The sequence below is a fragment of the Theropithecus gelada genome, chromosome 8 (genome assembly GCF_003255815.1).
Source record: "Theropithecus gelada isolate Dixy chromosome 8, Tgel_1.0, whole genome shotgun sequence".
Taxonomy (NCBI): domain Eukaryota; kingdom Metazoa; phylum Chordata; class Mammalia; order Primates; family Cercopithecidae; genus Theropithecus; species Theropithecus gelada.
The window spans coordinates 20340338-20360544 of record NC_037676.1 but is presented as its reverse complement, the minus strand read 5'-3'; the positions used below and the strand labels follow the sequence as shown (position 1 = coordinate 20360544).

The following is a 20207-nucleotide window of genomic DNA, read 5'->3' as shown; positions in this document are numbered from 1 at the left end:
TACTGGATTCCAGAATCTTGTTATTTAAGAATGCATCTTAACCGATACTACTGAATTCATCTTACGTGCAGCCCAGATTCAGTTTCGGGCAGCACGAAAAGTTTCCGAGGTGCTGCGGGTACCCCGCCCCAGTACACCGCGTGTGCGAGCCGAGCTGCGTGCGAGGAACGTGGCGCGAAGGCCGGGGGATGCCTGGTAGCTCCCCGGCATCCCGGGTGCCCGGCTGCGTGGGTGTGAGCCCTCGCGCGACCGCAGGCCTGCGCCTCTCCCGCTCTCGCCGGAACGTGACCGCAGCCGCACCTCTCCTCCAGCCGTTTCCCAGCCAGACGCTTCCTTTTTGGTCTTTCTGGACGTTTATTGTAAATTCTGTGACTAAAACACGCCGGTGAGCCCGGCCCACCGACAGATGGATCAATCGCCCCCTTCCCGGCTGAGTGGGGAGGAAACACCCCACCCCGGAGCCTCGGGAGCCGGCAGCTGCCTCGGGGACGAGCTCCTCGGAGCCCAGCAGGCCGCGGAGCCCCGGCCCGGGTCGGTCTCCGGGCGCTCCTGCCGGGGTGGGGTGCAAGCCCGTGCCCGATCCCTCTGGGGCGACTCTGGCAGGTTCGCTGGCCTCCGAGGAGGTGGTCAGGGTGCCCCGGCGCAGCAGGCTTCTTTCCGAGCCGGGGGAGGGGAGACCGACCGGGGAAGGGGCGTCTCGAAGGGGTGGAGGCCGGAGCGGGCGGGAGGTGAGCGCGCCACGGGCGTGAGGGCAAAGTTCCCGAGGTCCGCGCGGACAGCACACGTGTATGTGCGCGCGGGGCTAGGCCGGGGCCGGCAGGCTGCACTGGGGCCGGAGGGGATACTTCTTTTCCCTGGCACCATCGGGGAGACGCTCTGTCGGCCTCGGCGCCCGGGCGCAGGGACGCCTCAGCCTACGGAGGGTGGAGCCCCCGCTCAGACCCGGGCCACCAGAATAGGATTTTTCTAGCGTCCTGCTCCCCGCGCCCCCGGATGGCTCGGGCGCCACGGACTCCGCGCCCTCCAGCCTCAGCTCAGCTCCCCAGGCTTCCCAGACCCGGCGGCGCAGGGGACGGGGGCAGGGGCAGTGGGGGTTGGAGGGCGCAGCCCGTCCCCAGGGTGGGGAGCGCTGCGCAGGGAGGAGGAGGGTGCCGACGCTTGGGTGGGTTCGAGCCCGAGCGGTAGCCGGGGGAGCCAGTCAGTTTCCGGCCAAGGCAGCAGGTCAGTCCCAGGAAGGGCGGGCGATTGAGCCGAGGGAGCCGGCGGCTGGGCTCTCCTCTATGCCAGCGATTCCCTGCGCCGCCGCCACCGCCACTGCCACCGCCGTGTAGCCGCCGCCGCTGCAGAGCATCGCCGCGCTCCCGCGCCCCGCGCCGCCAGCCGCCTGGGAGCCCGAGCGCCGAGCCCGGGGCGGAGGAGAGGGGCGCGGGCGCGAGAGCCGCGGCGAGGGAGCCGCGAAGGGGGAAGGGGCGGGCAGAGGGAGGAGCAGGGAGAGTGGGAGAAGGGGGAGGGAGAGAGGAGAGCTAGGGAGAGCTGGAGAGAGCGAGAGCAAAGAGCGAGCGAGGGAGAGGAGAGAGAAAGACACACGCACGCAGAGACACACGGTCACTGGAATTCCATTAGAAAAAAGTGAGCCGAGCAAGGGTTAGCGGGAGAAGATTATTTTTGAATCTTGTCTTCGTCTTGGTGCGAAAGAAGCGACTCCAGTCTCTCGTCCTCGAAGCTCCGACTGGATTGTTCCTGGGCGCTGACACCCGTCGGTGGATTTCATTCCTATTTGCATTTTATTCCGACCCCCTCCCTCGCCGCTTCCTTCCAGCCCTTTACTCGCAAATCGCCTATCTCCCCACCTCACCAGGCCCCTCCTGGGAAGCGCAGGGGAATTGGACCCGCGGGGACTCACGCTTTCCCGGACGATTGGAAGGGAGGGCTGACCCCAGGACCGGGCTCTTGGCTTAGAAAGCCGATACACAGATACGCGTATATTTGATTGTAGCGGGCAAGGGGGGCGTCAAGAGGCAGCCCACCGCCCTCCTCTCACCCCACCCCCTCCAGCCAGAGGCGAGAATCGCAGGACTCGGGATCTTCATCGGGTGGACTAGCTGGGATCTCTGCATTGGATTTGGGGCTGATTACCACTGCTTGACTATTATTATTGTTGTTGTTGTTATTTTTTTTACACAAGGGAGAAAGACAAAAAACGGTGGGATTTATTTAACATGATCTTGGCAAACGCCTTCTGCCTCTTCTTCTTTCTAGGTGAGTACCTGCGGGCGGCGAGCTCAGGGAGAGGCGAGAAGCCGGGGAGGCGGGGGGCGAGCGGAGCGCCGGCGGGGGGCTGGCGGGAGGCCGGCGGGGAGAGCGCGCCGCGGAGCGAGCCGGGCCCGGCGCTGGCGAACTGAGCGGGGCCGGGCAGCGGGGACGCGGACGAGGGACTAGAGCCACGGCTGGCTGGCGACGCGGGGGGATCGGGAGGGAGACTCAACATCCGAACCGGCCCCGCAGACACGCACACACACACACACCCGCGCTCGATCACATGCCAGTATAGCGCTCATCTCCCCCGAAATAATGGGTTCGAATTGCGGCAACTTAAGGAAAAAAAAATATCCAACTCTTGATCTGCAAGGAGGGAGGGAGGGAGAAGCTCCGAGGCGTGGAAAGAAGAGTCCTGCCGGGTCCGCCTTTCCTGGTCTGCTCCCCGAGTCGGTCGTGGTGGAGGGCGCGGGTTTCTCCGGCGGCTACCGCTTGGACATCGCGGGGTGGTGGGGAGCGCTGGCAGTCACTCCCCACCTGCCAGCCGCGCCTGGCAAATGCAGCCCGCGTCCCCAAACCCTGAGTCCCTAACCGGCGGCTCCACTCCCCGGAACACTTTTCAAGTTTCTCCCTACCCAGTCCCGAGCCAGATGGGTGGGCGGGAGCGGAGGGTTGTGAGCAGCCGTTCCCGGCCTTCCCTCCTCCACCTCTGGGGGCCGCGGACACCCGTGACTGATGGGAAGAGACCGGAGGGAGGCCAAAGTTCGCTTCCTCCGTTGAAGAGGGTGGGAGGCGAGGGAGGAAAAACGGGTCTTAACAAAGACCACTGCTCCTTCTGTAAGCGCCCCCCTCCCGCCCCCGCCTCCAGGACGGGAGGAGGGGCTGCCTGGCGCCCCGAGCCCCACGCAGTTTCTTTTCCACACGCAATTCCCAGCCGCTCGCTCCCTTAGCTTAAGCTCGGTGAACTCTCAGCGGCTTGGGAAATGGGTCTAGAGAAGGCAATCTCCGGAGGGAGATGAGGAAAGGCGGGCGTTTGCAAGGCTGTGCACCACCGAGGTCCCACGCAGGGCTGCTGCCAGGGAGTAGATGCTCCCATAGAGGGAGCTGAGTAACTACTGTGTGTATGTGTCTCTGTGTGTGTTTGTAAGGAGCACACGTCTGCTTCAGTGAGGGTGCAGTTCTACCACCTTGGCTTGCTGTGTAGCCAGTGTTAAGCCAGGCTGACCAGCCGGGGTCATGATCCTACCCTCTCCCTCCTGCAGCAGGGGATCCGGGAAGGCCCCGAGTGGGGAGGTAGGAGGTGGTTACAGGAGGATGTGTGTGGTCTAAGAAATGCCCACCAGACTAGGATAAGGGACCGGAGTCATTGGGTGTCCACGCAGGCTCTGGACTCTCTGCCTGTCCCCTATGCTTCCCGCCAGGTGCGAGTCTCCAAGGGGGCAAGGCCCTGCTCTGGTGTGTGGCCTTAGAGGTCCTGCCTCCCTCAGCCAGAGGCAGCTTCTCTCTGGGGTGGGAGGGGCTCATCAAGGAAACTGGAAGGTGCTCTGGGCCGGCTGTGATCCCCAAGCCCTTTCTGACAACCCTGGCAAGTGGACTCTCGTTCTGAAGGGGCTACTATAAAATCTGACCTTTTCTCCCACCGCTGGCTTGAAAACCCGGCCTTCTGGGTCCAAGCATGATCAGGGCCAAGGGGAAAAAAAATTGTATTTCAGGCAAAGCAGCCCGATTGTCTACTGCTGAGCTGCACACCCCAGGATGGGCAGGGCTCCCAGGTGTGGGTACCATCTGGGGTTGGGCTGGAGAAGAGCAGTGTGGGCCCCTGGTCATTGCAGGCAGGCTTTCTTCAGCCAGGCAGGCCGAGGAGTCCACCTTTCTCCTTCTCAGAAGTGGGTGTGTATGCGTGTGCTTGGGGGATGATCAGAGAGGCCCATCCCAACGTCTGCAACCCTGGAGGCTGAGTGTTGAGAGGTGGGGGTGAGAGCAGAAGAGCAGCAGGCTCAGCATCCCATTGGGTCACAGCCCTTCAGTTTCCTTTCCTCGAGAAGTCCCCTTCCAAAGCTGGGCTGAGTGGAGTGACCACAGATAGTGAAAGACTCTGGGTTAGGCCAGTGGAAAGGAAGGGATGCGTTGCTGTTTAGGAAACTTCAGCCCTGGGGCCCTTTTCCTGGCAGGGAACTGGTTGAAAATTCCACTGGGTGGGTGGGTGGAGGTTTTTCTGGGGCTTGAGACTTGGTGGTCAATTTCAGCTGGGGGCAGAGGCCTTTTGTGTGCCCTTACACTGAGATTCTGGGTGAGGTCTGAGCTGGATAACCCATGGTGGAGAGAGAGAGAGGCCTTTCTTGCCTAGTATCTTGATCTCAAGTGCTGACCCAGGGAGAGAAGGAGATGGGGAAAGTGACTCGGGCGGGGGTGTTGAGCTGGCCAGGGGGCCACTTCCGACTGGCTTTCTAGCACATGCTCTAACTCTGGTGGGATGTTGGATGCAGTAGGGCAATTGTAGCTCTGTGTCGCTTCTCCACCCCCCTCTACCCCAGTGTCTTGATGGATCAAAGTTTTCTCCTAATTTAGGATTTGGAAACATCACCAGGATACCTCCTGCCCTTCACTCTCTTAGGATTTTTAGCTAAAGGCTGCATGCTGCATGCTGCAGGGATTCCTTTCTCTGGCTGGGCTTGATTGGTTCTGGGGGTCATGGAATGAACTAGAAGAGTCAAGGATGGTTTGGTGAATGGATGCCCTGGCCCTTCGCAGAGTGCGTCCCTTGCCTGGTCACACGAGCCAGGTGGCAGGATGGGGGAAGCCCTCTCTTTTGGCATGGGAGCCTCCCTAAGATTGTGCAAGGATCATCCTGTGAGGCTCTAGGCCTCAACTGTAGGACAAGCAAAGTAAATGTCCTTATGGCCTGAATCCCCTGGGCTAATCTGACCTTTAAGCACGCTGTGAATTCTGTGCCTACAGAAGGCTAAGGAAGCCAGGAAGTTCCATTCCCAGGCCCCCTATGACAGTGCAGTCTTCGTTTCAGTAAAGGTGGGAGGGCATTAGCCTATGGGGAGGCGGGGGGGGGGGGGGGAAGTCCGGGGAGGGCCCAGGGCTGTGCTGTTCTAGAGGCTCCCGCAGGCTGGCTGGGGGCCGCAGGTGCAGGCGGGGCCGTGTCAACTCATCTGCTCTTGGGGGCCCAGCTGTACCCGGGTCCTCAGGGAGGTAGGAATCTGCTGCAGCCGGGAAAGAAAGATGCTGCCTCAGCTTGTGTGGAGGACACCTCTCCAGCCGTTGCCGGGCCTCAAACTCCGCGCTGATTTCTTCTCTGGTCTTGTCTCAGCCTGGCCACATCCATCAGCCTTCCTGTTCTGGGGCAGAGGTCTGGTCAGTGGGAGAAGGGCACGTTTTTTGCTCTGGGCCCCGAAGAAGCCTTCTGTACCCCAGGCCCACCCCTACTGCTCTTCTCTGTTGCCTCCTGGGGGTGTCTCCCACCCGCCTGGTCCTACAGGGAGCGGATGGATTCCTGTTCCCTGGGGGCTCTCGGGAGTGAAGGCCCGCTGTGCAGCGCGCTGCCCCTAGGTGTCGCTGTCTCCCTGCGGTAGCGCCCCCCTGAGCAGGGCCTCCCAGGGGAAGGCCTGAGAGCGGCTTTTCTGGGTAGGGGTGGGGGATTCTGCGGTATTGAAGACGGGACTTCTGGCCTAGGATTTTATTATGTTCTGGGGCTAGAAGCCTCCCAAATTACTCTTGGGGTCCAGGAAAGAGCAGTCATGGCTCTGGGCCCTGGTGCGTGCTTTTCCTGGGGGCAGGATCTGGAGTTAGGGGCTTAGCAGAGGACAGAGGGGCTGGGAAGACGATGTCTGTGTCTGGAGGAAACCATTTTAGGAGCTTGGCTTTGAAAGGATCAGGCGAGCCTGTCCTGCCGTTTATCTCTCTTCTTCCTTGTCCCCTCCCTCCTGAGGCACTGTGGGTGTGGACACTGGGGCCAGGACGGGAAGGTGGCCTGATAGGGGATTGCACATTGGTAGAGGAGCAAGGTTCCATTTGCAAGGCTGGGGTCCGAGGAGGGGAGCTTTTCCCTTTTGCAATTATTTGGCTTTTGGAAGGAAGAACAAAATAAGAGAGGAGAGGGGAAGGGGGTTTCACAGGAGGGTGGAGAGGAAAGAAAAAAGAGGAAAAACAAGGCCATTCGAAGATAAGAGGTAAAAGGTGATGAAGAAACAGACCTCTTGGGAGACTGTTAGCAAGAGAAGCGCAAGATACAGCCAGGCACAAGCCGAGCTAGAGTGGGGGGGAGAGAGCAGGGCGCGCAGGGGGCATGGATGCTCCCCAGGCTTGACAAAAGCATTTTCTATTGGAGGGGGCTAGGGTGGAACTTGTCTTGTGGACGGCGAGGGTTCAGGTCTCCGTCTGGTGTGAAGTTGGACTGGAAGGTGTGGAGGGGTGAGGCGGGAAAGGGGTAGCGGCGCCTCCTCCTTGGGCTTGTCGGGACGGTAGAGTTAGGCTCATCTGTCCCTGTCTTGTCTTAGAGTCAGAATGAGAGTCAGAGTGAGTACACTGGGAATCTGCGGGGGCGTTTCCACCGCTATGTGTGACCTTTATTTGTCATCACCCTTCTTCGGGCCTCAGTTTCCCTAGGGTAAAATGTGGGGTTGGACTCTATGGTGTCTATAAGGTCCTAACAGGCTATGACAACGAAACGACTTGACACTGCTTCCAAGGGTTAGTGCAGCGCCATGGGTGGGCCTCTGGCTGGAGGTTTATTGGGGTTTATAGGAGGCCTGGGTGGTATGAAAGTGAGATCTTCCCCACTCCCTGCAGTCCCTAGCAAGCAGTGGAGCCTCCGGCCAGCCGTGCAGTCCCCAGCTCTCTGCTGAGGCTGTGACATTCTCATCTGGGCTCCTGACGTCTTAGACCGTGATCTTGAGCCGGGATCTTCCTGGCTTTATTGTGCCGTGCTCCTAGGCCCAGGGCCGCTGCTAAGGAGGAATGGTGTGCAAACGGAGAAAACTTACTCGGCCATCCAGGGGAGGATGACGCCTGAGTTCTCCCTCGGGTGTGAGGAGGGCTGCCCCCCACAGAGTCGCCTTGGTGTGCTTTGGTGTGAAATGGGTGTGACGTTCCCAGCAGGGCCCAAGCCCCAGGCCTGTATCTTGGGTGGGAGATTGTGGCGGCCATCATTCATGCTTGTCTTCCCTCCCCACTACCCAGACGAGACCCTCCGCTCTTTGGCCAGCCCTTCCTCCCTGCAGGGCCCCGAGCTCCACGGCTGGCGCCCCCCAGTGGACTGTGTCCGGGCCAATGAGCTGTGTGCCGCCGAGTCCAACTGCAGCTCTCGCTACCGCACGCTGCGGCAGTGCCTGGCAGGCCGCGACCGGAACACCATGCTGGCCAACAAGGAGTGCCAGGCGGCCCTGGAGGTCTTGCAGGAAAGCCCGCTCTACGACTGCCGCTGCAAGCGGGGCATGAAGAAGGAGCTGCAGTGCCTGCAGATCTACTGGAGCATCCACCTGGGGCTGACCGAGGGTAAGCCTGGGCGGGGTGGCCCAAGGGGAGGGGTGTGGCACAGGCGGAGAGGACATGTGGCGGGCCAGGGGTTCAGGAGGGAGGACTAGGTGATGGGGCGAAGTGGCCAGCTCTCTGTGTCTACCTGCTAGGGGAACCTGGAACCCAGAGAAGTCGCCACCCCACCAAGGAGGGTGGCATTGTCGGAAAAGGCCAGGAGAGACAAAGAGGAGGCAGAAGCGGCAGCTGGAGAGGAGAGAGGGAGGTGGTGGGAGGAGGAGAGCAGGTGCTGGAGGAAGCGGGGTGAGTGGGGTGGGGGAGGTGGGCAAGGGTTGGGGAGGATCAAGACCACATGATTCAAGCAAGGACAGTGTGAAGTGGTTCCAAGAGAAGGTGAGGTAAGAGTGACCAGGCAGAGATGGATCAGTGAGAACCAGGAGAGAGAAGGGGCAGGCTGGGTGCAGGCAGAGAAACCAGCCACTTCAGCTGCCCCGGCTGCTGCCCTGCCCCGGCTGCTGTCCTGCCCTGGGGCTGATCCCAGAGCTGGCTGCCCCTACTCTGCTCTTCTGGCTCCTGCCTCCCTGCTTCCAGGATACCAGCCCTTCATGTGGCTTCTGCAGCCCATGGCTGGCCTGTCACCTTCTACAGGGCTTGGGGCAGTGTGCAGGCAGCAGGCCCCACATCCTTTGGCAAACCTGCCCCTGAGTCACAAAAGTAGAACCTATAATCCCTCCGCCAATAACACACTCTCACATCCCCTTCCCCTCCAGACCTGGGTGCGGAGGATTTGCATTTGTTTAGGAGGTGGGTCACTGTAACCAGTTTATTAACTGAACGCATGTTTATTGAGAATGTATTGTCTGCTACGCTCTAGGTGTTGTAGGAACAGTTGAGGGCAAACTGGTGCAGCCTCTGGCCTCCTGGAGCTGAATCTGGCTGGGGTGTGGGTAAATAAGGGGGCTTCTCTCATTTGATGGCTTAAGTGCTGTGAGAGGGAAGACACAGGGTGTGATGGTAGCAGCTTGGAGGGGGCGTCCACGCCCTTGCCGTGAAATCTAAAGCATCTTCCTGGAAGAGGCAGGCTTCAGGCTGAGGCTGAAGAGTGAGTCAGAGTCACGAAATGGAACATAGGTGAAGGGAGGCAGGAAGAGTGTGGGAGGTGGAGGGAACAGCATGGAAAGGCCCAGTGTGAGTACCGAACCTGTTTACAGAGCTGCAAGTGGCCTAGAATGGTAGTGGGTGGCAGGTGGTGTGTGGCGGGAGGTGGTGGAAGTGGGGAGGAGAATTAGGGGCAGAGGGAAGGATCCCTGAAGGGTTTTAAGGGCGATGATCAGATCTGTGCTTCAGCAAAATGTTTCTGTGGTGCCAGTGGGGAGAGTAGATTAGAGGACTGTCCAGAAGCTGCTGCTGTGATACAGGCCAGGAACAGTTGTGGCAGAACCAGGACAATGGCAAGGAAGGAGAAATGGATCTAAGAGCTCTTTATTTATGCATTTGTTATTTTTATTGGGGTCTCACTATGTTGCCCAGGCTGGTCCCAGACTCCTGGGCTCAAGTCATCAGCCCGCCTCGGCCTCCCTAAGTGTTGGGATTACAGGTGTGAGCTACCACACCCAGCTAATTTTTAAATATTTTTTTGTAGAGATGGGGTCTCGTTATGTTGCACAGGCTTATCTCAAACTCTTGGGCTCAAGCAGTACTCCCACCTTGGTTTCCCAAAGTTCCACGCTTACAGGTATGAGTCACTGCCCCCCAGCCCTCTGAGAGTTATTTAGAAGAGAGAATCCACAGGTCTTGGTGACCAACGGGAGAGGAGAAGGTGAGGGGAGAGAGGAGTCAAGGAGGGCACCCAGTGTCCTGTCTTAGGCAGCTGAGCAGGTGATGGAGGCCTCAGAAGAATCAGTCCAGTCTTTGAGTGCAGAGGGGAGGGCAGGGGGATGGGGAATCTATTTTGGGGCCCGTGCCTTGTTGACCACACCCTGCAGACATGCAGGTCTGGAGTTGAGGGAGGAAGTGGGTCTGAGTGAGACTGAGGAATGGACATGAGCCTGCAGGTGAAAACTAAGGCCAAGGGCGTGGGTATGACCACAGTGAGAGGAGGGTGGTAACAGACCCCGGGGACCATCTTGGGGACCATGGCATTTAAGGATGTGGAGAAGGGAGCCTGCAGGGAGCTGAGAAGGTGCTGGGGAGAGGTGGGAGGAGCAGCAGGAAAACAAAGGGGGGCTCATCCCAGAAGAGAGGACCCTCAACATGGTCAGATGCTTAGGGTAAGCTGAGGCTGAGGCTCTTAGCTTCTTAGGCATCTACTGTGTGCCTCAGAGGGTGACACACTGGAGGGGCCATGCTCCCCATGCCAGCCATCGTATAGGGCAGGAGACCTTTTCCCTGGACCCTCCTGCTGGAGGGAGGAGCCTGGTTAGGGAGCGGAGGGGAACAGGGGGATTAGGAATGATGAATGTAGATGACTCTTGCCGGAATTTTAGTGTAAAGAGAACAAAGGATGCTTAAAAAAAAAAAAAAGATGGGAGAGGATTGAGCAGTTTAAAATCTAAGGTCGGACAGTAGCGATGGTGATGTTGCCATGAAGAAGACGGAAGGGTCTTCTGTGGAATGATGCCCTTGGGAAGGGGAGGGGCTGGGTCCAGGGCACAGAGTGGGCCAGGGGATGAGCCTTAGAACGGGGGAGCAGTGCTCCCTCTAGGTGCTGGGAGGGAGGGAGGAAGCGGCTGTAGGTGTGATGTCAAATAAACAGGGATCCCTGACCAGTCAGAGATGGCTCGAATATGTTCTAAATACAGGAATAAGAAATGCGTATAATTACTACCATCATTAATAACAAAGTATTCCTCATGAATCAGGCGGTGCCTTCTCCCTAGCAACCTGGATTCCTAGAACTAGCATGAGCAAAGGGAGGAATACTGTCCTGAGGGTACTGCACTCTATTCTTCAGGAGATAAGGCGCTGTCTTCACCCAGAGCCGGACTCTGTAGCTCACGAAGAAGTAAAGCGCTCGATGCCTGAGCTGAGTAGTTCTGTTTCTTGTCTTCTTTCTGGCAACCTTCAGTTTCCACCCAAGGGAGACTGGGCGGCAGGTTCGGGTGGGCTGCAGAGTGGACAGGGGAGAGGACAGGACAGAACTGTCAGCCAGAACAGCCGAGTTGAGCACTTGGGCCTTTTAGCACCAACAGCTCTTCCCATCTCACTGGCTCCCTCTGTATCACTGCATCAGGCCACAGGAGGACTGTGCCGATGGGATCCAAGGGAAATAAGCATGATGCTGTGTGCGTTTAGCTGCACCCTACTGTGTGGTTTTCAAGGCCGCTTGACTGGGAGTGCCTGACTGCAGATGGCTTCTCTGGTTCTAAATCTTGTTTTTTTGAGACAGGGTCTCACTCTGTCACCTAGGCTAGAGTGCAGTGGCATGATCACAGCTCACTGCAGCCTCCATCTCCTGGGCTCAAATGATTCTCTCACTTCAGCCTCCCGTGTAGCTGGGACCACTGGAGCCTGCTGCCATGACTGGCTATTTTTTTTTTTTAAAGCAGAGATGAGGTCTTACTATGTTGCTCAGGCTGATCTTGAACTCTGGAGCTCAAGCAATCCTTGTGTCTCGGCCTACCAAAGTGCTGGGATGATAGGCGTGGGCAACTGTGCCTGGCCTTGAGTCTTTTTATTTATTTTTTCATGAGGCAGAGTCTTGCTCTGTCACCCAGGTTGGAGTACAATGGCAAGATCATAGCTCACTGCAGCCTCAGGTTTGTGGGCTCGAGTGACCCTCCTACCTCAGCCTCCCAAGAAGCTAGGACTACAGGCATGTGCCACCATGCTTGGCTAATTTGTTTTTTATAGAGGTGGCGTCTTGCTATATTGCCGGGCTGTCCTCGAACTTCTGGCCTCAAGCAATCTTCCCATTTTGGTCTCCAAAAGTGTTGGGATTATAGGCATAAGCCGCTGCGTCCCGCCTGGTTCTAAGTCTTGAGATGGTTTATTAATTCATTTATTCAACAACCATCGGTTAAACACCGACTGTGTGCTTCAGAAGGTAACAGCGCTGTAGGAACTGTGTTCCCTGTGCCGGCCGGCAGACAGGTCGGGAGACCTTTCCTCTGGGCCCTGCCTAGAAAATACACCCTTACGTTTTTCCTTCCATAGAAGACTGCATCTTTTCCCCATAGGGGAATTCCACCTTCTCCTGGGTCTTGGGAGCCCAGAGGTAGTTTCTGCCCAGGGCTGACCAGGGGAAGCCAGGAGGCCTCCAGGTAGTGTTCTTGTGAGTGGCGGGGTCTGCCTGAGAGGTAAGCATCCATGGCCTGTTGAGCAGTCTCCCTGAGGGGGACTGCGAGTCCTTCCTCCCTGTTCCTTGATAACATGTAATAACCTGGCACAGGCCTGGGACTGCGGAGAGGGCAAGAATCGCTGAGAGGAGCAATGTGTGTAGGCTTGGATTTTCCTTCTGATTCTCAGCCTCTCCTTGGCCCCTGCTGGTGGGTGTGATTTACCATGGGGCTCTGCTCCGCCTTCTTCCGCTCCCTGGGACTTAGCTCTCGGTATGCAGTCGAGGTGCACAGCAGGTGCAAAGAGCCTGTGGCGGCAGTGGGGAGAATGGAGAGTGGGCTGGGGTAGGAAGGTGACCTCAAGACGTGGCTGCTGAGCTGCTAGAGTCTGAACTGCAGAGGATCTGGTGATCTTTCAGGCTCCCCACTACCATCTGGCAGGGAAACTGAGGCATGGATGGGTGAGATGGCCTCCCAGGGCACACAGCAAGCTCGTGGCAAGACCCAGAGTGGGTCCCAGGGCCCCAACTCCTTATCCAGGTCGCTTTTCACTGCCGGTGGGGAGATCCCATGGCTTGGGCCCCGTTTTCCTCCACTGCCACCATTTCCTCCATTACCACCACCAGTATTTACACAGGGGATTGTCACTGTTGGCTGCATGGGGACTTTGAGACCAGGTTTCTTGCCCTCTGCAAAGGTGACACTGAAATTCAGGGTCTTTTGGTCTGAAGATGAAGAGCAAGGGCTTCTTCCATTCCCAGAATCTGACATTCTGGCTCTGGTTTCAGTGGCTCATGCCTCAGGATTTCTCACTGGTGAATTCCATGGCAGAAACAGGCTACACAAGTTGACTTAAAGAGGCTGGGCCCCTCCAAACCAGTTCTGGAAGAGGCTGTTCCTACCCTGCCACCCCTACCCCATTAATCAAACTGGCCTAGCTCTACCTAGGCCCGTGGCTGCACTAGAGGCAGTAGGGAAGGACAGGCCCCCCCACCCCCACCGCCCCGGGGGGACCATCTGGCGGACAGAAGACTGATCTTGGGAAAAGGGGAACAACAGTACTTATTCAGGAATGATTTGGTTCCAACAACACTCTGCATTTTGGGACACAGTATTCCCAGCAGTGAAGCACTTAGACTTTGGAGCCCACTGCCTGGGTGTGAACCCTGGCTCTGTCGCTTGTTAGCTGTGTGACCTTTGTCAAGCTACTTAATGTCTCTGTGCTCCTTGTTCCTCCTTATCAGTCAAACAGGGAGAAAAATAGTGCCTATCTCATACAGTAGTTAAGAGGATGATGTGAGCTATATCTAAAGCACTTTCAGTGCTGGCACTTGGAAAACACGGTATAACATTATTTTTATTGTAAAAGTGATTTCCTAAGTTCCTACATTGTTTGGCCTCAATAAATAGCAATGGCTGGTCACCCCACCTCAAGGAGTTTTTCAAGAGAGTCTAAAGTGCCCGTGGGTGGGGTGGAGGACACTGAGATCATCCAGGCTGGTGAGGGGTCCAAAGGCCCCAAGGAGAAGTTGGGATCACATATGGGCCATAAACAGTGTGTCTTGACTGGGCGTGGTGGCTCATGCCTGTAATCCCAGCACTTTAGGAGGCTGAGGAGCTCAGATCACTTGAGGTCAGGAGTTCAAGACCAGCCTGGCCAACATGGTGAAACCCCATCTCTACTAAAAATACAAAAATTAGCCGGGCGTGGTGGCAGGCACCTGTAATCCCAGCTACTCGGAAGGCTGAGGTAGGAGGATCGCTTGAACCCAGGAGATGGAAGTTGCAGTGAGCTGAGATCGTGCCACTGCACTCCAGCCTGGGTGACAGAGTGAGACTCTGTCTCAAAAAAAAAAAAAAAAAAAAAAAAAAGTCTCATTTGGATTAGACTGTCAGCAAATTCCAGCTGGGCACCTGCTATGTGTCCTGGGTGTCGCAGGGCATGAGGGATGCTCTTAGGAGGTGACATGAAAGGCACAGGCTATTCCTTATGCAGGGAATGTGCCTCCTCCTTGTCATCTGGGGCTGTCCCTTTTTCTAGGGGTCTGCCAGGAATAACAGGCAGCCTGCTTGCTCGGTGAGCCTGCAGGGGGCTAGTTGAGTCTCCACTTCCAGCCTCTGGGTGACCACATGCAGAGGGGTTGCAAAGCCCATCTTCCAGATGCATGATACCTTGCTGCAGGTAGCCCTGAAGAGACTGCCCCACCTGTGCTCACTCCTAGGCAGAAGGTGCCTGCCTGGGCACTGGGCCCTGCCTGGATGGGAAATGAGTGTGTGAGGCTGTGGGTTATCACCAGTGCCCTGCTTCTCACTACACACACACACACACACACACACACACATACGCACGCGCGCAGGATGAGTGATGAGCCATCAATTTCCCCTTGCTGATAACATCTCAAGAGGCTATTTTCTTTCCTGCTGAGGCCTTAGCAGAGGAGGGTGGGATTCCTGACACACTGGTGGGGTCTTAAGGGGAGCCCTGGGCCATCTATCTCCTGTCACTCACTTGCTTTTCCATTCCTGAGCCCCCGAGGCACCCAAAGCCTCGAGGAAAGGTCCGAGGACCTGCAGGTGGTGGGGAAGACAGGAGGGCCCTGTGGGAGAGGGGCCACGCAGACCGAAGCTGGGGATCAGATCACCCACTGAGCGGAACTTCAGCCCCTCCAGCAAGATTCTCCTGGCGACACGATGGGAGGCAAAGAGGAAATTCTTTCCTCCTCAGTGACCTGGGCGGAGCTGGCATGGTGTGATGGGAAAGGATGCTGGTGGGAGGGCCAGGACAGCAGAGTCTAGCTCTGGCCCTTCCAGGAGTAGCTATGTGATCTCAAAGCAGGTTTCTTCACCTCTCTGGGCCACCTCACAGCCCTCTCTTGTGAAATGGGGAATGATCGTGGAGAGCCCTTTGACTTCAAATCCTGCGATTGATACCTGGCCTTACGTGGGCCAGCATTGCCCTACTTCCCCCAGATGCACCTGGAAGTCCTTCCAAGGGGGCCGGCCGTGCAGTGTGGTCACGAGAGAGAAGTGTCAGGCAGTTCTGAGCTGCTGTCAGGGAGCTTCTCCTCTAGTTGGGAGACAGACCTGCCTGGGTGAAATGCTAAACATTTCGTTGCTAACGTGCCCTGGTCCTGCAGTCTTCACTTTGGGAAGGGCTGCTCTGTCTCTTATCCCCTGGGTGGCACGGGCTTTCCCCTGTTAGAGAGCTTTCCTCTGGCAGAGTTGCTAAGTGCCGGCAGCACTCTGGCCCGGAGAAGCCCGTGTCTGATGCCTGTTCTGTCTTCCAGGTGAGGAGTTTTACGAAGCCTCCCCCTATGAGCCGGTGACCTCCCGCCTCTCGGACATCTTCAGGCTTGCTTCAATCTTCTCAGGTAAGTGAGCTCGCACTGGGACTTGGCCAGTTCTCCTCTTGTCCCTGTGGCGTGGCAGATGGAGCTCTGGGCTTGGACAGGCGTCCTGGCATCCGAGGATGGCCCTGTTGCCCGTCAGCTCGCCCTTAACAGTTCTGAGCCTCCGTTCCTCCTCTGTAAAGAACACGATGCCCACCTCTCTGGGTGCTTGTGTGGAGCAAGATGTTGATGGAAATTGTCTGGTCAGCTGGCTGTCATGGAGTAGGGCTTGAATCTGGAACCTGGTGTCACCCTTCTATCTTACTCTCGTTCCCTCTTTCCAGTTCCCTGGCTCTCCTGCTTTGGAGCTTTTCCACTTGGTCATGTTGCTTACCCTGTCTGGGCCTCAGTTTCCTCCATTGTGATGGGAGAGCACCGTCCTTACCTCATTGGATTGCCATGAGGTCTAAGTGGGTCAGTGGGTGGTGAAGGGCTCAGCACGCTGCATCAGTCAGCATGAGCTGCGGCTTGGTGTTACTGGTCCTATGATGATCTGTTCTGCCCTGGGTTTTCCCTCTCTCTTGAGGGCTCTGCTTCTTGAACCACAGGAAGGGAAGTGTCTGCAGGAGTCACTCTGGCCCTCAGGCCACCCCCTGTGCCGTTCACCCTGGGGAGTGATACAGTCTGCATTGGGTTCTAGCTTTGCCAGGCTCCACATGTAGGGGCCAGGTGAGCTCTGGTGGTCTTTCTTCTTGGCTTTGTTCTTTGTGGCATCTGGGAGACGCTGGGCCCAGGGCAACCCACCCTGCCTGGGCGCTGGGGAGGGGCTTCCGGTCTTGGGAGTGCTCTGTGGGGGTGGGGGGTGAGCTCCTCTAGGGATCGGTGGAGACTGATGCTTCAGGGGTGGCCAGAGTGGGGCTTGTTCTCAGGGATCTTTGAGCACAGGAAATCTGGTTTACAGGCAGTTTTGTGGCAGTCTTTGAAATCTTCTGGAGTTTCTATGGCTCTAAAGCAGGGTTTTCAACAGCAGCACTATTGACATGTTAGCCTGGATAATTCTTTCTTGTGGGAGGAGCTGTCCTGTGAGTCTGAGGATGTTCAGCAACGTCCCTGGCCCCACTGGATTCCAGCAGTGCTCTTGCAAGCTGTGACAACAAAGATGTCTCCAGACAGGGCCACGTGTCCCTTCGGGGCACAGCCACTGCCAGTTGAGAAGCACCGCTGTAAACCGTGAGCTGAAAGCATTTCCAGTGGGACCCTAAGCCCTTTCGAATAAAGAACTCTCCAGGACCATGTTTCTCAGCCATTGTTTTTTTTTCATTGTTGTTTGCTGGGGAGAAAAAAAAATTCTTCCTAACTAGTGAGATTAAATACCAAGGAATAACATTTTGTCTCGAAGGTTTGAGTTTTGGAGGACCAGAAGCCATGGTAAGATCTCCTTTCTCTTTTTCTTTTTGCCCACTCAAGAACCAGCTTTTGCTCCCTTCAGGTGACGCTCTTCCCTCCCATGGAGAAAGCACGCTCTAGGAGATTGAAACAGGGATGATACACGTGTCCCTGGTGGGAGAAATCTTGGATGCCCAGGAAGGGAGGTATTGGCCAGGCCGTAGCCATCTGGGCATGGCCTTGGGCGCTGGTGGTGGTTGGGTTGGTGGTGAATGGAGTGGAGACCTCAATGTCAGCTGTGTTGAGCACCTTGCCCTGGGCTCTCGACATCATAATCCCCCCGCCCCAGTGGGGTCATAACAGAGGCTCTGAGCTCAGAGCAGCTTCCATGCTGGCCTTGCCTGTGGGCACCATGGCAGCTCTATGGTAAGTCTTGGCCAAGGGCTGGACTGGATGGGGTTGACTGAGAGTCCTTCCCGCACAGGCATTCTGATTCTTACATTTCTTGATGAGTTTTGCATGGAAATCCACTTTGGACCATTCCTTCTGAGGCAGTGCTCTGGGGCTCAGAAGCAGGTTGAGGATGCCATTAGCCTGTGGATGCTATGGTGGGCACACCCTGGTGGCCCCCATATGCACCCACGTTCTACTCTGTGTGAAGGTCGGGTACTGGCAGATTACTACTGCGTGCACAGGTGACACTGGGCTTCCCTGCAGGAATAAATAGCTTTGACTTGCTTCTGGATGTTGAAGTGCAGAGATCCTCACCTTAGCCCAAGCCCCTGCTGCTCCCTGGACTCACACTTAAATATCTTCATAGCAGAAAATCTTTACGTAATGGACTTGACACTCTGTGGGACAGGATGTTGACAAGACAAATGAGGAAATTACTAGGTCTGCAGCTCACTGAATCAGCCCGCTTTCACCTGCTGTCCAGAGATAACTGGGCCCTACGCAACTCTGGGTTTCTGTGCTCCAGGGACCACTCCCTGCCATGAGGGCTGGGCTTTGGGGACTGTGCTGGTCCCTCCTCATTGCCTCTGCTGACTCTGCTCCACCCAGAGAAGCCTTAGGGGTAGGTAAGTAGGCAGCTCTGTCTGGGGAGACTTGGGCACATAGTTGAATAGGGAGGCCCTGGCCCTGCCACGAAGAAACCAAGCTGGGGCTGGGCACAGTGGCTCACACCTGCCTCTAATTTCAGCACTTGTGGAGGCCAAGGTGGGAGGATTGCTTGAGCCCAAGAGTTTGAAGCTGCAGTGAACCGTGATGACACCACTGCATTCTAGCCTGGTCGACAGAGTGAGACCCTGTCTCAAAAAAACCTCCCAAAACACACACACAAAAGAAACCAAGCTGGCCATGGTGAGGAGCTCAGCAGAAAGGAGGCGAGAACGGGAGCTGGGAGGCGGTTCCAGTGCGGTCCCCACCATAGATCCCCTGTAGGGTCTTGGGCAGGCTCATTTCATGTACCAGATCTTGTGTCTGAATGAGGACGTGAGCTTGGAGCAGTGCTTCCCAACCTTTGTCCCATCAAGGTACACAGAAAATGGTGGTGTGGCAGGGTGAGCAGACCAGCTTAGTGCTCAGGCCATCACGAGCCTCCTGCTTGTCAGTGTCTGGGCACATGTATCCCCCATCTGTGTGTGGTACGCTGGCTGCAAAGTCTTGTTGTGAGTAACCAAGAACCTGCGCTAGAACTTTGGCATTAAAAGGCTGTCACCCCGCAGGATTGCACGAAATCCTGTGGGAAGCCCCTCCCCAGCCCCACTCATATTGCCTGCGTGCTGCCCCCTCCGCTTCTCTGTGTGGAAAGACTGTGGGTAGGGAGGGAGGCGTGGAGTCTTGGTGACCGCTTCTGGTCTGTACTATCTCCAGGTGGGGCATCAGGGAGGATGCTCCTGTGTCTCTGGGACTCAGTCGCTACTCTCTGTTTACCAGCTCCTGTCTGTGAATTCAGGGCTCCGTTATAGGGGCCTCCTGGAATGTCTATTCTTCTTCATCTCTTTCTGTTGGGGTTCTTGGAAAGTCATACTGGGATTCTGTTGCAAAGCTGCCAGGATTCCTGCAGCAACCTCCAATGTCCAGAAGCCTTGGGGAAGGGCAGCTTCTTCCGTCCTCTCTGCCCAGTGCTGCCTGACAGACCCTGGGCTCAGCGGTGGGTCAGCGAGTCCTGAGTCCAGGACCAGGTAGGGAGCAGTGTGGCTGTGATCTGAGTCACAGCGACAGTGATGTTAGACGTGTCCACATGTCCTGCCCTCCCCTTCTATGTGGGAAGAGATTTCATGGAGAAGAAGTGAGTTTTGTTCTGTTTCTAGCAATTCAAACTGCCCTTGAAAGCGTGGGACAGTATTTAGGGAGGTGCCTGGAAGAGCGCGGGCCTTGAGCCAGACAGTCCTGGGTTCGAATCCTGACCAGGCCTTTTAGGGGTGTGTGATCTTGTGGCTCACTGTGGCCTTTTTGAGCTGTGCTGCGTACGTCTGTAAGATGGACATATGATGCCCTAAAGGGTTCGGTGGGATTGGATGTCAGCAAAGTGCCCATGGTGCATCAGGGACTGAGCCAGCCTTGGCGCAGTGGGTCATCCTCTGTCTGCCTGGGGTGCTCAGTGGAGGCAGAGGTTGTTTAGGTGGGTGCAGGGGTTGAGGAGCTGAAGTGGAGCATCCTCCTCATCCCCAGGCTCCATGACCCTGTGACTGCTGAATCCCAGCTAATTTCACCTGGGGAGGCAGGAGAGGGTGGAACCAAGGTGGAAAAGAAAGAAGAGATCTTTTAGGAAGAGAGAAGTTGCAGAGGGAAGGAGGACCTGGAAGGGCGGTGTGGAGCCAGCAGGGATGTGGACCTGTAGAACTAGAGAGAGGTGGGTGGACGTCAAAGTGGTGATGAAGAGGACTGGGCGGGTTGGGCAGAGGTGTCCTCACCAATACTGCGGCCATGCCTAAGGGACGGGGAGAAGTGGGCAGATGGCCTTGGCTGTCATCAGGCGCTATGTCTGCATTCTTGTGAGGGGCAGGGGCTCCGGGGTCTGGCCATGCCGTGCAAGTGTGGCTAGAGGCTTGGGCATGTGGCATCCTTTCTGAAGCTGGAAGGGAACTTAGGAATCATGGAGGCCCACCCCTTCACCTGACAGAAGGGGAAACTGAGGCTCAGAGGGACGGCACACATGTCGATGGGATTCCAGTCCCCGTCCCACCTCTGAAGCACTTTTCCTCTAAGCCGCAGTCCTGTTCTCTTGCCCAGCCTGGGGCCAATGGCAACACCTACCTCTGAGGATTTTTGTTAGGACTAAATGAGATAGTGCAGGTGAGTGCTTGGCCTGAGCCTGGCATGCTGCTCTAAGCTATGTTAGCTTTTTAAAACATTAGTATGGACTGGTTTCTCCAAGGTCCAATGGCAGGTTGTGGCTGGGCCAGCTTAGAACCCGGCATTCTAGAAACTGTGTGTGCCTTTGCTGAAGCAAGGCCGCGTTTCATGCTGGGAT

General features: G+C 56.8%; 1 protein-coding gene across 3 annotated transcripts in view; it reads left to right on the top strand.

The window, feature by feature from the left end:
- Nucleotides 1–1184: 1184 nt before the first annotated feature.
- GFRA2 (GDNF family receptor alpha 2) overlaps nt 1185–20207 on the top strand; it is a 97711-nt gene continuing 78688 nt past the window's right edge. Inside the window, exons 1-4 of one of the 3 annotated variants that reach the window (XM_025394103.1) lie at nt 1185–1221; nt 2186–2259; nt 7444–7758; nt 15302–15385. In XM_025394103.1, the coding sequence (XP_025249888.1) occupies nt 2220–2259; nt 7444–7758; nt 15302–15385 (439 nt within the window). In that variant the 5' untranslated portion in view covers nt 1185–1221; nt 2186–2219. Of the gene's footprint in view, nt 1222–1527; nt 2260–7443; nt 7759–15301; nt 15386–20207 lie in introns of those variants that run through there. The other 2 variants (XM_025394104.1, XM_025394105.1) reach the window with 2 other exon arrangements.